Source organism: Xiphophorus couchianus, chromosome 16 (genome assembly GCF_001444195.1).
Source record: "Xiphophorus couchianus chromosome 16, X_couchianus-1.0, whole genome shotgun sequence".
Classification (NCBI taxonomy): Eukaryota; Metazoa; Chordata; class Actinopteri; order Cyprinodontiformes; family Poeciliidae; genus Xiphophorus; species Xiphophorus couchianus.
Genome location: NC_040243.1, coordinates 5,751,248 through 5,766,763, shown reverse-complemented (window position 1 = coordinate 5,766,763; position 15,516 = coordinate 5,751,248). Strand labels below are relative to the sequence as shown.

The 15,516-nt window shown below is 37.3% G+C and overlaps 1 protein-coding gene across 2 annotated transcripts in view; it reads left to right on the top strand.

Moving 5' to 3' along the window:
* arhgap23a (Rho GTPase activating protein 23a) overlaps window positions 1-15,516 on the top strand; it is an 80,304-nt gene that overhangs the window by 5,513 nt on the left and 59,275 nt on the right. Inside the window, exon 1 of one of the 2 annotated variants that reach the window (XM_028042317.1) lies at window positions 10,080-10,389. The exons of the other annotated variant lie outside the window; for it this stretch is intronic. Coding sequence (XP_027898118.1) covers window positions 10,336-10,389 — 54 coding nt within the window. The 5' untranslated portion in view covers window positions 10,080-10,335. Of the gene's footprint in view, window positions 1-10,079; window positions 10,390-15,516 lie in introns of those variants that run through there. 2 annotated transcript variants of the gene reach the window in all.

The following is a 15,516-nucleotide window of genomic DNA, read 5'->3' as shown; positions in this document are numbered from 1 at the left end:
ACTGGACAAATGTACTTGGTAAGATTTTGTGTTTTTCCAGTGAAAACTCATTAACTCTTCCTGCAGGAATGTTGGTCAGATAGTAAAACATGTTCTGCAAGTTTACTGTACACACATCTAGAAGTGCATGCAAAAAAAATGTACCAAAGGATTTATATTAGAGGTTCCACTGTGTTGCAACCAAATTAATATGCAGATGCCTGCAAGTGAACAGTGAGCAGGCTGTCCAATGGGAGAAACTAGGACACCCAAACCCTGAAGGTCAACATCTTCAACTAGCTGTTTAGAAGGCTTAACCTCGGCACAAACGAGCAAAAAGCGCAGATGGCAGAGGATAAGGAGGGAGTGAGGGGCCATGTTCTTCCTTAGGGTTAAAGGTCAGTCCATTTGGTTAAAGCACCTCCTCTAAGGAGCAGTTCTAGCCATGTCAGGGAAATGCAGGAGGACAACAGAAGGATGAGCTTCATGAGATTAATCTCATTAGGAGCCCATTTTATCCGAATGGGCCGTTTTTAATGTACAGCTTCTGACCCAGATTGTTTACCTTGTAGGACTTTTCCAGTCTATTTGAGTTTGAGAGAAGCAGAAATCAGCATCCAGGTATTTTGTGCAAACAGATGAGGTCTGTGGATTCATTACTTTGATCATTAGAGTGGATTTAGTCATTCATTTCTGCATCCCAGTGCAAACTCTGCTCCTCTGATCGCCTTATTTCAGCATCATATTGACCCAGTTTGTACATCAAATGATGCAGGGATGCACAAATGTCCATTTTGCTTCCAATAAACATGACTATTTTTGGACTTGAAGTCCTCTAATTGCTGCAAAAGCTCACAGAGACATAAAGGGTGGATGATTTAAAACTTCCTGCCTTTTTCTGAAACTTTTTTTTATTACTTTTTACCATTGTTCACTCATAAATTCTGTTAAATCTCACAGTTTTGAGATAATTTTCTCAATATCCTCATCTGTGTCCTGCCACAGAGCCCTCTTGTGGTACCCTGATGCAACTGCAGTTCTGTGCTTTCAAGAGGGTTGAGGATTATTTGTTTACATAAATCTGTGCAGCAGAGAAGCAGATGGTCATCCTTTTAGCAGGATTCATCCCTTACTAATAAGATGTTTTTCTACATTACTGAAAAACAGTGCAGATTTATTAATAAATTAACAATAAATACATGTGATCCTGCATGATTTCAGTCAGAAACTATTAATAAATAGTTTAAAGAAGTGTTTTGAATCTTTCTGAGACTGACAGCTTTGTGTGGGATTTTATTTTCTCCACCGAAGGAAAATCTGCACATTTCTGAGTGGAAAATTTCAAGCCAACAGCTCCTGTCCGTCAAAAAGAAAATGCTGTGCTCTAAAGCTAAGTCTAGACAAATTTATCTCTGAGCTTAAAGAGCGTAGAAATGCTCAGATTAGGGTATGATCTCCTCTGGGGAACAAGATTATTGAGTTAACTTCATATACTGTCAGCGATGTGGCTCAAAGCGTGTGTTGTTGTTATAGATAATCTGTTGCATTTAAAACTTTTTAAAAGTTTTATGTCATTTTGAGAGGAAGAGTGGTTGAGAAAGCTGGTTTATGAGCTCAATTATTTAGTCTTTTAATAAATGCTGTAGGAGTTTCTCAAATGTCATTTAATTCAACAATGCCAACGTCTAGTAAGATTTCATTAGGAATGAAGGTTTGTTGGCATAAAAATGATTTTTGTCTCAACAAGTTTTGATTTTGGTGGCTCAGAAATTTCTACGTTTTTTCTGGAAAATTTCAGACATTAGTCTGAATATTTCTGAGTATATTCTATAATCTTTTAACTTTTTGGAGTTCAGAAAGTTATTTCTAGAAAATTTCTGGTATTAATCTCAACATTTCGGAGTTTATTTATGATGTTTGGAGCTCAGAAATTTCCGTGTTTTTGTCAAGAAAATCTCAGAGATAAATTTTTTTTCCTCTGGCAAATTCTTCGACTTTTAGAGCTCAGAAATTTCCACGTTTTTCTTCTAGACATTTTCAGAGATTAATCTCAATATTTTTCCCTCTCAAAGTTTAGACTTTTGAGCTCAGAAATTTTCCATTTTTTTCTAGAAAATGAATCTCAGTACTTCTGAGTCTTTTGGCACGTATTTACTACTCTTTTCCAACAATGGCACTAATTTTCCATTGTAAATAACATCCTGAAAGTCTGTCCAGAAGGTGCAAAAAAAAGAAAACATTCTCTCCGATTTTAAGTGGGTATATTTAGGACGTTCCTGACTCACCACTGACCAGCAGAAAGGTCTGATTTAAATATTTCCACTTATATCAGCTAGTTTCCCAAAAGAGTTATTTCCAACGAGCCGCTCCATGAGGAAGCAGAGTTGTGAAAGGTAAAAAGCCGACTTGTGAAGCGGCGGCCAGCAGGAAGGAAACCCACTGAGCTGCTACTGGAAGCTCCAGACTCTGTTTATTTTATCACTCTGTGTCTCTTCATGGATATTTAGGAGAAGAGAAAAGGTGGAGCTGGGCACCGCCTGCAGGGAAGTCCTTCAAGATATGTGTGCCAAGTGTTTATAGTAACAACGGACATTTATAGCAACAGAGGAATCCCTTGGATGTGATTCACTTGTTCTCTGTGTTTGTCTGGAGTTTCTAATAATGAGCGCATTCGTCGCTCAGGACAGTCTGGCGTTTCACCGGGGTTGAATCAGCGGCCATTTTGCAATAGGTGACACCTGAATGTCCATTACTGTCCTTGTTAGTCTCTGGGTATTTCCTTGTCTTTGTTCGTTTATCTAAATCTTTCCCACATGTACTTTTCTAATCTGTTCTCTCCATGTTGAGTCATGCCAGAAAAAAAAAAAAAAACTGCACAGACTGGAGGTTCAGGAGTTCATGTTTTTGGATGAGATATGGTTCTGTGAATAAGTGTTTGCACCCGTTTCTCTGAGTTTGGTTCCTTTATCCTACCTAAACGTTGACAATCAAATCGAAGGTAAACACAAAATGTCGTTTTGGAAGTAATTATTTTATATAATAAGAGAAGAAACCCAACCAGCCTGGTTCTTTGTGAAAAGTAAAATGTTTCCCTTTGTTTGGGAAGTTAATTTAAGTCAGGGATTTTATCTTGCTTCCTTTCTTCTATAGTTAGAATATTTGTTCAGATGAGGCCCGTTTGTCAGATTAAAAGTTAAACACACTTTTCATTAAGCTCACATTTACGTTCTCTAACTTTGTCAACATTCTCAACCTTTTTTTCTTGTGCTGTCTTTTACTAATTGGGGAATCAACCATTTCTTTCTGGGTTTCAGGTCCAGAATATCCCCAATTACTCCTCTAGGGTTCGTTTAGGTCACCATGACGATAGACTTTGACTAGGCTGTTCTGGAAAAAATTCTGTAATGTGACAAAATGTAAAAAAAATTACCCGCAAAGGTTTGAATGTAGAAGTATAAAATGCAGAGTTGGATAGTAAGTAATAAGTTGAGTTTCTTTGTTATGGTCTATCATCTCTACTTTTTTCTTTTACTGGAGTGAAAATATTTTTTCTAGAGTAAAATCCAGAAATTTTACTTTAAGAGTAACAATCTTGTTCTGACCCTGGGAGTTCTGTTCGAAGTTTTTCTTCCTGTCTGGGCCAAACTGGTCAGCTGTTTCCCTCCTCTCGTGCCAGTTGTCCAACAAGACAAAGAAGGCTCCTCTTTCACACAGGGACACAGAGAGGGGGGCTGCAGCGCCGCTTAATCCACACAACCACTGCAGGTTTTTGCAACATAACCCCCTGTGAGCCTCCAGGAGCCTCCAAGCCACACAACTTCTGACATATCACTGCAAAAACACTAAATCCTTCCGAATATTTTTGGTGTATTTTCTAGTGCAAATATCTTAGTGCAAAACTAACATACAAGTAACTTTACAGCAAGACGATGAGCTTGTTTTGAGTCAATAATTCCTTAGTAGTTCCACTAGCAGATTATTTCAGTTATAACTAGTACTTTTTCATCGAAATTAAGACATTTTTGACTTAAAACAACACACATCTACCTGTAAAGTGACTTGGAAGTTAGTTTAGTCTTATTTCAGGTGTACTAAGATATTTGCACCAGAAATTAGACCACAAATTCTTTGTAGGAATTTGTGGTCTAATTCTTACAAATTCTTTGTAGGAATTTGTGGTCTAATTCTTACAAATTCTTTGTAGGAATTTGTGGTCTAATTCTTACAAATTCTTTGTAGGAATTTGTGGTCTAATTCTTACAAATTCTTTGTAAGAATTTGTGGTCTAATTCTTACAAATTCTTTGTAGGAATTTGTGGTCTAATTCTTACAAATTCTTTGTAGGAATTTGTGGTCTAATTCTTACAAATTCTTTGTAGGAATTTGTGGTCTAATTCTTACAAATTCTTTGTAAGAATTTGTGGTCTAATTCTTACAAATTCTTTGTAGGAATTTGTGGTCTAATTCTTACAAATTCTTTGTAAGAATTTGTGTTTTTGCAGTGTATCACTCCATGATACACTGCACTTCTCCTAAATGCTTCATTGCACTGCAAAAACACAAAATCTTACCAAGTATATCTAGTCCAAATATTTTCGTACATTTAAAATAAGACTGAACTTACTTATAAAATACTTTTCAGCAAGAAATAATAATTCAGCAATAATTTCTTAATATTGATGAAAAATTGCTTGTTCCACCAGCAGATTAATTCATTTAAAACTTGGAAAAATATTTTTGAAATAATCTGCCAGTGAAACTAGAACCATTTTTAAACAATATATAGAAATTAGTGACTTAAAACAACTCCTATCTTGCTGAAAAGTTACTCGTAAGTCAGTTTTGCTTCATTTCAAGTGTAAAACTACTTGGTAAGATTTCATGTTTTTGCAATGTGCATGTTAATGAGTAAGTTTCCTCTTCTTCTAACACTTTATCTTCATCTTATATCTCTACCCAACTTCTTATTACATCTGCAGCTCCTCCGGAAACAGAACTCCTTCCTATATCAGATCAGAGAGAGGGGAAAACGATACCATAGCTTGGCAGAGGTTTCACATTGTGTCCTTTTCCCTCCCATTGCTCCAGGAAAATCTTCATTAAATGCCACTGTATCAAGTAAAGGTATAATGTGGCCTGCTTGAACAGAGAGCTAAGTGTTGGAGGACTCTACAGACGTTAAAAAAGATGTGCCAGCTACACTCCGCCTCAGACATTTACAGAAAGGACAGGCTTAATAACATGAGGGGAAGTGGAGTGAAACAGAGGAGATCTAAACGAGGAAGCCTTAAAGTGGAGAGACGGGGGAGTAAATGGAGTGATCACAATTAGTATCTAGCTCACAAGATCTGTGAAGTGGCCTAGAAAAATCCGAGGGATGCCCAGAAAATGGGGAGCCTGGTCTTAACCAGGTCAGAAGAGGGAGGCGGGATGAAAATAAGGTTGTTTATGGGCTGTGTGTGTGTGATTATGTAATGAGTTGCAGTCTCTGGATGTTTCCTGCCCATCCCCAGCCGGCTGTGGCCCTGGAGGGGGAAAAGGATCGGGTCGTGTCGCCTCACATCAGCATTATCAAACCGAAGGGGGGGCTGACTCTGTAAACCACGGGGGACATACCCAACACCCCGAGGGTGTGTGTCAGAGAGGAAGCCTGACCCAGAGACGCAACGAGAGGGGCAAAATGAGCAGTCTAGTGACAGACAGTCAAGTCCGAACCAAACAAATCCATAGAAAATAAGTGAGTTTGAAAGATTACAAGGAGATTTAGAAAGAAAAATATAAAGAAACAAGAAATGAATCAAGAATTTTGAGCTATAAAATTAGTCGTGTGAGCAACAAAGTGACATACAGTCATGTCTGAATAAAAAAATACCCTCAGAAAACATGAGTTTAAAAGATTTCAAGGAGAAAATATAAAAAAATAAAGAAAATTTCTCAAGAGTTTTGCGCTCTAAAATTAGTTATGATCCATCTTTCAGTAAGACCATTTACCATCTTTTCTCTTCAGCTGAAGTGTCAATAACAGAAATCCCGTTTTGCTCCCGTTTTGTGTGGGAAAGATGAACAATCCACCAAAAACAGAAGGTTTGAGTAAGATCACAAAAAGAAGATAAAAACTGATTTATGTCCAGCAATATGAAACCCTCTGGCTGTAAAAGAAAAAAAAGCCTGAAGAGTCAGACTCCGTACAGAGAGGATATAAAATGTCCATCTGTGGCGTCCCCTCTCACTGTTTGACCCCTCAAAGAAAAGGCAGCTTTGTGATTTCTCTCTGTATCGCAATTCAACCCTTTTTAAATCCAGGATGTGTTTTCAAATCCAGACCACATGAGATCTCTGGCTGAACTGCACAATGTCTGGCAAAAGTAAATCTGTTGAACTTTTCCACACGGTGTCAAAAGTGTGGAAGACCTGCATACTGTGTGTAACACAAAAAGACTTAATTCACTAATTATGTGCCTTTCCGAAGACAGTAGGTTGAACTGGGTTTTATTTAGTGGCTTCAGAGTAAAGGAGGTTTTATACCTTTTAGAGCGACAGAAACTGACTTTAGGTTCTGCAAGGATAAAGACCGGAGATGAAAGCTGAGTCAGCAGCTGCTCCTCTTGGCGTGGGAATGCCTGGATCTCTATGGAGCTAAATTAAGGCCAAAACATTTGTTCAAAATAAATAAATAAATAATTTAACTGAAGAAAATACTTTGAGTGACCTTTCCTGTTTTATCCATTTTTCACTCCACTCTGTTGTTGTTTTTTTATTTGTAAGCAGCTATAAGATGTGGTGAGGAAGTTACTGAACATGCTGTTGCTAGGTAACCAAAGTTGGGGGAAACTTAAATCTGTAAAATAGTTTTGAACACTATTCTAAGTTTCACATCTTTTTTTCCCAGTTTCAAAACTTTTTTTAAAATTTCAAACTTCGCTTTCAAACTATTTTTCTTGTTTCAAAATATTTTTTGGTTTCAAATCTTATTTTCAGTTAAAAACAATTTTGGTTAAAATTTTTTATTTCAAATCTTTTTCACTCTAAAACTTTTGTCGAACTAATTTCCAAAGTAATCTTTTTTTTTCTAACTTTTCAGTTTTAAAAATATGTTTTGAAACTGAAAAAAATATTTGAAATTGAAAAAAGATTCAAAATTACGTTTCAGATTCAAACTTGTTTTTTTTCCAGTTTAAATTTTTTTTTATTTGAAACCTTTTTTACTTAAAACTTTTTTATAACTTTCAGAATAATTTTTTAAACTTTATCAAAACAGAAAAACAAATTTTGAAATTGAAAAAAGATTTGAAACTGTAAAAAAATTGAAAGAAAAACATTTTCAAAATTACATTTCAGATAAAACATTTTTATTTCAAACCTTGTTCACTTAATTTTTTTTTCTAACTTTCTAAATAATTTTTGGAACGTTTTTGAAACTGAAAAAAACAAGCTTGAAACTCAACAAATATTTGAAATTTAAAAAAAAAATGTACCTAAAAAAATTGAAACAGGAAAAAAAAAAATTATGTTTCAGATTCAAAGTTTTTTTTCCCAGTTTCAGATTTAATTTTTTTGTAGTTTAATTTCTTTTCATTTCAAATCTTTTTTTCGGTCTAATGGTTTTTTATTATTATTATTATTTTGAACAAACTTCATGGCCCCAATGTAGCTCCATAGATTCCCTTGACTCCTCTCTGTTTCGCCGGTGTTTGAAGTGGCTCTGTTACCTCAGTAATGGCGGCCACATGGGCCTCCATCGATGAGCCGTTAAAGCAACTCTTTGTTGTTGTTTTTTTTATCTTTTCTTCTTCTTTCTGCTCTTGTTTTCACTTGCTTCACTGGGCAGCCATGAAGATTATTTATAGTATGTCATGTAGTGTAAATTCTTGGCAGCAGACTGAAGTTCCTGTTCTGGTGGTGACTTAGTTAACTTCCCCTCCTGACTGTGTGTTGATTCATAGACAGAATTTATTCTCAGCACGTCTCTCATCACTTTTCCGAGAACGTATGACTTATTTTTTTTTTCCTTTGGTGTCTTTTTAAAGCTCTTCTGGCTTCTTTCATTGTTCAGCCCATTTTCTGCTCCATCCATCTGTTTATGATGTGTTACAGTTTGTGGGTTAGTGGTGGGAGTCATTGTAAACCTAAAGTTATGTCTGATACGCCCAATTTCACAACCATGCGGTTTCTTTTGTAATATAGCTTGAGTTATGAGGCTGATAACTCAAGCTATGTGTGAGAAGATTAGTCTCTGATTTATTTGAAAATTAAAATTTAACTGAAATATTGGTTCTTTTACGGAGTTAATTTAAACGGAGTTTGCGGGATTTTAGAGCAAATGCAGAAAATGTTTTATGGGATTATGAGGATGTTTTATAATTCTTTAAAGATAATCACATTTTTTTTTCAAGTGCAATGAAATTGCTTGTTCAATCACTTTTAGTTGGAGATTTCAAATTTGTTTTTAAAGCTGGGTCTTTAAACAGAGCTGGCCCAAAGCATAAGCAAACTAAGCAGCTGCTTAGTGCGAAAAACATATAACATTTAATTCTAAGTCTGACATTAATTGAGAGAGAAAAACTGTAGTTAAGGTTACTAAAGTTATTTGTGTTAGTTATTTGGCAGAATAATGAAATAGATGTGTGTTTTTAGCAAATTTTAACTCGGCTATAGAAAAATGTGAAAAGAAAATTCAGCCGTGTACATTTTTCTTTGTTTTTGTAAGGTTTTATGAAAATGTAATAGTAAATATAGTATTAACTATTCTGTATTTTGTACAAGAGTTGCACATAGTTACATATGTACACGTATTATAGACTCCCATAAATTCTGGAAAAACATTTTACTTACTTTACTTCTTTTTGTATCAAGATTTTTTTCAGCCAAGGTTTCTCAAGTTACGGTATTTTGTGACTCAGGGGGAAAACATATGTACATTTTTAATCCAAACGGGTTCAATCTCTAAATGTGGGTTAAAAAAAACTGAAAAAAATTCAACATTTATGAGAAAATGTTTTGCTCGAAATAGAGATGTTGTTATATTACAACATTGGGACTTTACCTTTCAACAATTTAGAAAAGAAAAGCTTTGTCTGACTCTAATTAATAGTTAATTTGGCAACAATTAAGTTAACTGGATGCATTGCTGTCAAAACGTTGATCATAGATTAAAAAGCATTTCTGTGTAAACTCTGAGTCGCTGAGTCTTGAACTGAAATTCTTGTTTAAATTGCATTTCAAAAAACTTTTTTTCACATAGTAAAAAAAATACACTTTTTCAAACCTAATCATCAGGATAAACAACACAGAAATAAATCTATTATTAGATGATAACATACTTGAGACTAGTTTTGTGGAATTATTAAAAATATATATTTTAAATGATAACGTAATGAAAACAATATTACTATTATTATTTCCCTCTACTATTTTTTACTACTACCAACAATATTTATGTTAATTTGGCACATTGAGAGTTGCTAATTTGTCTTGAGGAGTTTTGTTTTGATCTGATGCTATAAATAATAACAATGGAGCATTTTTTAAAATTATTTTTTGCATCATATAGAGCGAAAAAAATGCACGAACAGAAATACTGCATAAGTACGTAATTTAATCACAGCAGCTCCTTTCTGCAGCCTGCTCTCGGGTTTGGGTGCAGCCAGAGGGAGCCCGCACGCTGCAGCTCTGCAGGGCGGACCCTCATGCCTTTTGGTTTCTGTCCTCGGGCGTCAAGGTAACCACCGCAAGAAAAATGATATTTCCGGAGAATAATTGCTATAAAAGCATTTCAAAATTCAGTTCTTAGAGATGTTGCTTCTCCCGTGTGAATCCTGTTTTCTGAAGACAATCCATTCTCGAGTGTTTATTCAAGTCTATAAATACTACAAATGAATCAAGGTTACCAGAAGTGACTTCATTATTGTTTTTTGTTTTTTTACACTTTTCATTATAGTATAAACATTTATTTCCGCCCTTTTTCTTGAGCTTTAGACAAATTCCTTTCCGTGACTTTACTTTGAAGGCCGCCTCTCGTCGCTTCCTGCGTTCAGAGGCCGCCGCTGCCGTTTTCCAGGCAGGGATTTAGAAATGCACAACTGATGCGCTTTGGCGGAAAGAGAAGAAGAAGAAGAGGAGGAGGAGGGGGAGGCAGGGCAGCGCAGTGGACGTCCCGAAAACAACGGGAACAGAGTTGGGAATTTTTTTTTCTCCCCCCTTTTAGGAGGAAGGAAGCTGGAAAAGTGTTGAATATATAAGTTTGCGTCTGAGCGGGGCATTGTTCAGTTTCACCGCTCCCCGAGCTGCCTCTGTTGCCGCTTGCGCTGCAACAAAACTGCGTCTCCTTATTGCAGCAACAACACTTTCTGCCGTCCAATGAATGGAGTTGCTTTCTGCCTTGTTGGAATACCACCCTTCTCAGAGAGCAACGTAAGTACCCGCTTCTGGCTCCGTCCTGCTGCTGGTTTTAGTTTGGACACGGCGGAGCGCGGCGCCGTGGTTTGGTCAGAGAGCGTGATTTCCTAAGAGGCTTAAGTAAGTCCAGTTTACTCAGCCGCTGTGTACACACACTCATCGACAGGCTGCACAGCACCCATGTGTTTGAACAGAGTTTTTCCTGCAGTTTTCGATCCGCTGCTGTGTTGTGAACTGGTCCAGAGGTTTTCCACCCGGGTTGGGTCAGCCTTTTGTCTCTGCTTTTGGAGGCAGGCGGGACGTCCCGAACTGGGATGCTGCAGGCGTCGATCTCTGGTTCTCGGTTTTTAACATTACATAACATTAGCGATGAGCGTTATCACTACATTTATCTCGATAACGATATCGACAACGGACGATATTCCAAATTTTCAGCCTTTTATTTTTAAAAGTTGCGTTATAATTCAAAACAATATTGTCAAAAATACTATAATAAAGGCATCACAGATGGTATTCCACGTAGTTTTCTCGATTTTCTTTTTTAATTGAATATGGCTACATAAATATGCAACTTCAAAACAGAGTCTTGTTTTTAACATTACATAATATTTGGGGTGAGTGATATTGCCAAACGTACCTCCACATTTTCTGCTTTTTAAACTGAATTTGGCTAAACAAATATGTAATTTCAAAACAGAGTCTTTTGTTTTTAACTTTACCAAATATTAAGAGAGGGCGATATTGACTAAAATACATAGGAAAGCATAAAATGTTAGCAACTGGAATTGAGTTAAATTTGGTGTTAAGTCCCAGTTTGATGCTTTAATTTTATGGAAATAGAGCAGTGATAATCTTCAATGTTTGTTTTATTGGAACAACACTCATAACCTTTATATAGTTTAATAGTTAAATCACCAAATATACAGTCATGCATTAATAGGTGCAAACTATTTTAACATCTACAGTAGTTATCTCCACTTTTAGGGCTACAACCAATAGCATTGTGCCAATATATTTCAGTCTCCTTTAAAATGTTTAAATATACTGTATGAAAAATCTGCAACTAGTTAGATTTTCCGCAAATAATTTGGTGTTACGTTCCACAGAAAAATCCATGATTAGCTCAATCAGTTAATACTGAACTTTATTAGCTAGATTATCTACATTTTTTTGCATCATCATTTGTACCTGGCATCCCTAAACTGTCTTTTGCATGTTTTTTATTGTGAAATGTGCAGAAAGCACCATTTACTGTAACAGCACTCTAAATGTGCACTTACCTGATGAAAATTTTTAAGTCACATTCCCAAATGTTACATGTTCCTGACCGGTTTAAAATGACACATTAGCATTTTGGGTGTCCAACTAATTGGTGCATCTTTATGAAATATTTACGCAAAGTATTTATTTCTCAAAGTAAAAAAAACCCAACCTTTACTAGAGAGAGTTTGAGGGCTTGAGGAATGTTTAGCGATCAGTTTATGTGTCACAGTGAAGCTATGTGCCAACATGTCAGTCTGGGCTTTGATGTGCTTTTGAAGGAGCCATGTGGTTTGCTATCCTGGCCTGCTGGTGCTTATATATTCTCTCTAGAATAAAGTGAATGTGCGAGGCAGATGCAGAGATTATTTCCTTTGTGTCGTCTGCTGTCTGAGTCCGTACAGCTGTTTGTTTGTGCGTTTGACCGGGTAAAGGAGGTTACGTTTACCTCTCCCTGCCTGTGTGTTTGCGCAGTTTCGCTGTAATTAGGATTCTGTCTGTTTTTCTTTCTGTGTTCGCCAGTCACCTCCTTTTTATCTGTTGTTGCAAAGTTTGTCCCCTCCAGCAAAGACCAACACTTCCTCCTCTGTGGTCACGCTTTAATTGAACCCACTGTGGGCGCTTTGATTGAGCTGTTCGTTCAAACGCGCCAGATTCACTTTCATCTGCTCAGTTTTGCCTGTTGGGTAAAGATGAAATGCTTTGTAGGAAACAGAAGCTGTCGTTGTCAATTAGGAAGAAGTTTTAAAGCTTTCTTTCAAAGTAGGGGTGCACCGATTGCAGTTTTCTGGCCCATTTTTAGACAGCCTGATTCTTATTTTGGCCAATGCCAATTTTTAAATCTGAAATGTTGCTAAATGAAAGTTGCTGAGTTGGTAACAGTGGGGTGAAATTGGGCCGATCACCAATTTCTGAAAATTAAGGCTATAAATTGGTGCACCTGTTTTCTAAATCCCCATATTGTAGTCTTATCTATCTTCTCAGTACTTTATTTAATTGACTGTATTCATTTGTGGTATTTTAATAAATAATAACTGTAGTTCGTTTACCTAGAAAGTTTGGTTTGTTTGTGGAAGTGTGAATGCGCAATTGAACAACCAAAAACCAAACTCTGGTCTGCCTAAAAACCGAAAACTCGGTTTGGTTGAAATGAACTCTGGAGCGGTTTGAATCCATATTTGAATGTGCAAAAACTGGAATCACAAAAATAAACTAGTGTAATGGAAACACACCAATTTTAATTTTGGTTTTATTCAAGTGTGTTTTTGCAAAACTGCTATGGAAACGTTTCTTTTGCATCACACAAGTCATGAAATCAACAATTGGATGTTACTGCTGGTGGAAAAGACGAAGTGGAGGATGATGGCCTAGCATGTTTTTTTTCATAACTTACAAACTTTTTCACGTGTGATATTAATTGCGTTTCTTATTAGATGAGAACACCGCAATTGTGAAATTGTGTTTTTTCAACATTTGCTGAATATCAACAAAGTTTTGCACGTTTGTAATGGAAACTGAAATTTTAAGCTAAAGTTCACTTAAGTCATACAGAGGTACAATGACTCACCTCTGAATTGCTAAAAAACACACAAAAAATGACGATTTTTTAAATGTCTGGATTTAAAAACAATTGACATGTGACTTTAAGCTGCAAAAAAAGGAGGATACCTCTTAGAAGACGCATACTTTTTCGACAGTACTGTGGATAAAGTGGAACAAATCAGGTTAGATGCAGAACAACACAAGAATCTTCCCATGTTTGTTACAAAGTGAGTCGGGCTTTAGGGTGTTGGCTCTTCCTCCAAACCTGTGGAGGAAGGGAGACAACTAGAGCAGTTCTGATGGCGTCCAGTGGGACCTGAATAACGTTGTTACTGGTCCGGCTCTAATGTAGCAGTGCTGTGCTTTATGAGGGAATCAATAGAGGCAGAGGGCAGGGTGAGCAGTGCATCTCATGTCCAGTGCTGCATTGTGTCACATGCCGCCTCAGCGCTTCGATGATGGGAAACACGAGGCTGTTTTTATGAACGTTTTGCTTCGAGCTGATCCAGCAGATGTTTAAATCATTAAATCAGGTTCTGATTCTGTGCTACACTCTTTCTGTTGATGCGTGAACAGTTTCAGGCTCTAATCTTCCAAAGATTTATGGAGTCTGCTGAGCACTGAGCGTCTTGCATCTCCTCTATCTGATCATTGTACTGCAGACTTCATACTGCAGATAAATCAGCTGGCCTGGGATCGGTTCTTTCTGTCTTCGCAGATTCCCGCACAGCCTGGAAAAAGAATGGAAAAGTGTGGAATCTTGTTGAAGAAGTTTCCAGATCTTGATAAACATAGAAAAAGAAAATACAGTAAAAATGAATCTAACTTCTAAGTAGGAGTTGGCAAAAGTATTGATTAATTATTTTCCAATTCAGTTTCGATTTGACCATGATTGCTATATGAACTCAGTGGATGTGAAGTTGTCTTCTTTGTTAATTGGCGGTTGCACATTTAGCTGTGGATTCACATAGTTGATTGGCAGCGCTAAGACCCGCCTCCTGGCTCTGATTGGTAGTTTCTGACTGGGTGCAGTGCATTTCTTCAGATAACAGTAATGGCTCAGGGAAAGATGGATAAGATCTGATTATCTGTCTCATATTGTACTGTTATGTTTGAACAAATATGTAAAAAACATATTTTTTATAAAAGTTAAACACTGCAGCTTTAAATCCCCTGTTTCAGTTTCATTTTTCCAGCTGCAGCACCGACCAGACTCGGCCACAAATACTAACTTGCACTATGTGGGGGGCTTAAAACACAAACTCTGGGACTCCAGCAAGTTCAGTCGGGGTTGGAGTTGCGTGTAGACCTTGTGACCTTGATGCAGGTGCAGGGAAACGTACACAAACATGAACACCCCTGGATGAAAATCTGAGTGAAAATCGTCTCTGTGGAGAGTTTTACTGTTTGGCCTTCTCTCCGTGTGTTTACATGAGGAAGTCCTTGATGCTGTACAAACATGGAGCTGGCAGTATATAGGTGGGCGAAGGACATCAGTCGTCACTGACCTTGTTTACTGTGGGAAGAGGAGAGCAGCTGCTGCAGCGCGGCTCTGAGCGGGCGCTGTGTGTCTAGCTAATGGCTCTTTATTGATTCTCTTTAGTCGGTCCGTTTACTCGGAAAGAGACCTGAAATAAAAAAGAAATGATGTAAAATTAATCTGTAAGTGGTGCTTAGAAGATGCATCCATAAAAGTGTGGAGTTTGAAGTATTTTCCAGATCTCATCTCTAAAACATTCCTTGTTCTGTTTTCCACACAATGAACCAGAATTCCTGAAAATGTGTTTAGGATAAAACAATTTTACCGTCCGTCCGTCCATCCATCCATCCGTCCATCAATCCGTCCGTCCGTCCATCAATCCGTCCGTCCGTCCGTCCGTCCGTCCATCCATCAATCCATCCGTCCGTCCATCCATCCATCCATCAATCCATCTGTCCGTCCGTCCATCCATCCATCCATCCGTCCGTCCGTCCATCCATCCATCAATCCATCATCCATCCATCCGTCCGTCCGTCCATCAATCCATCATCCATCATCCATCAATCCATCAATCCATCATCCATCCATCCATCCATCCATCCATCCATCCATCCATCAACCCATCATCCATCTATTTTTCCATCCATCCATCCGTCTGCCATACATTCATCAATTCACACGTACAGAAATATCTGCCATGACTTCACGGTGATTTTCTGTATTTCCATTTTAAAAAGTGTCCAGGAATGAACCGGTTGTCATTTTGAAGTGATAAATTTCTATTTGTTTCTGATCATTGTTTCTTTTTGCTCCCTGATATCCTGGTGATTTTCATGTGGTGTCTCACTGGCAGGCGCTGT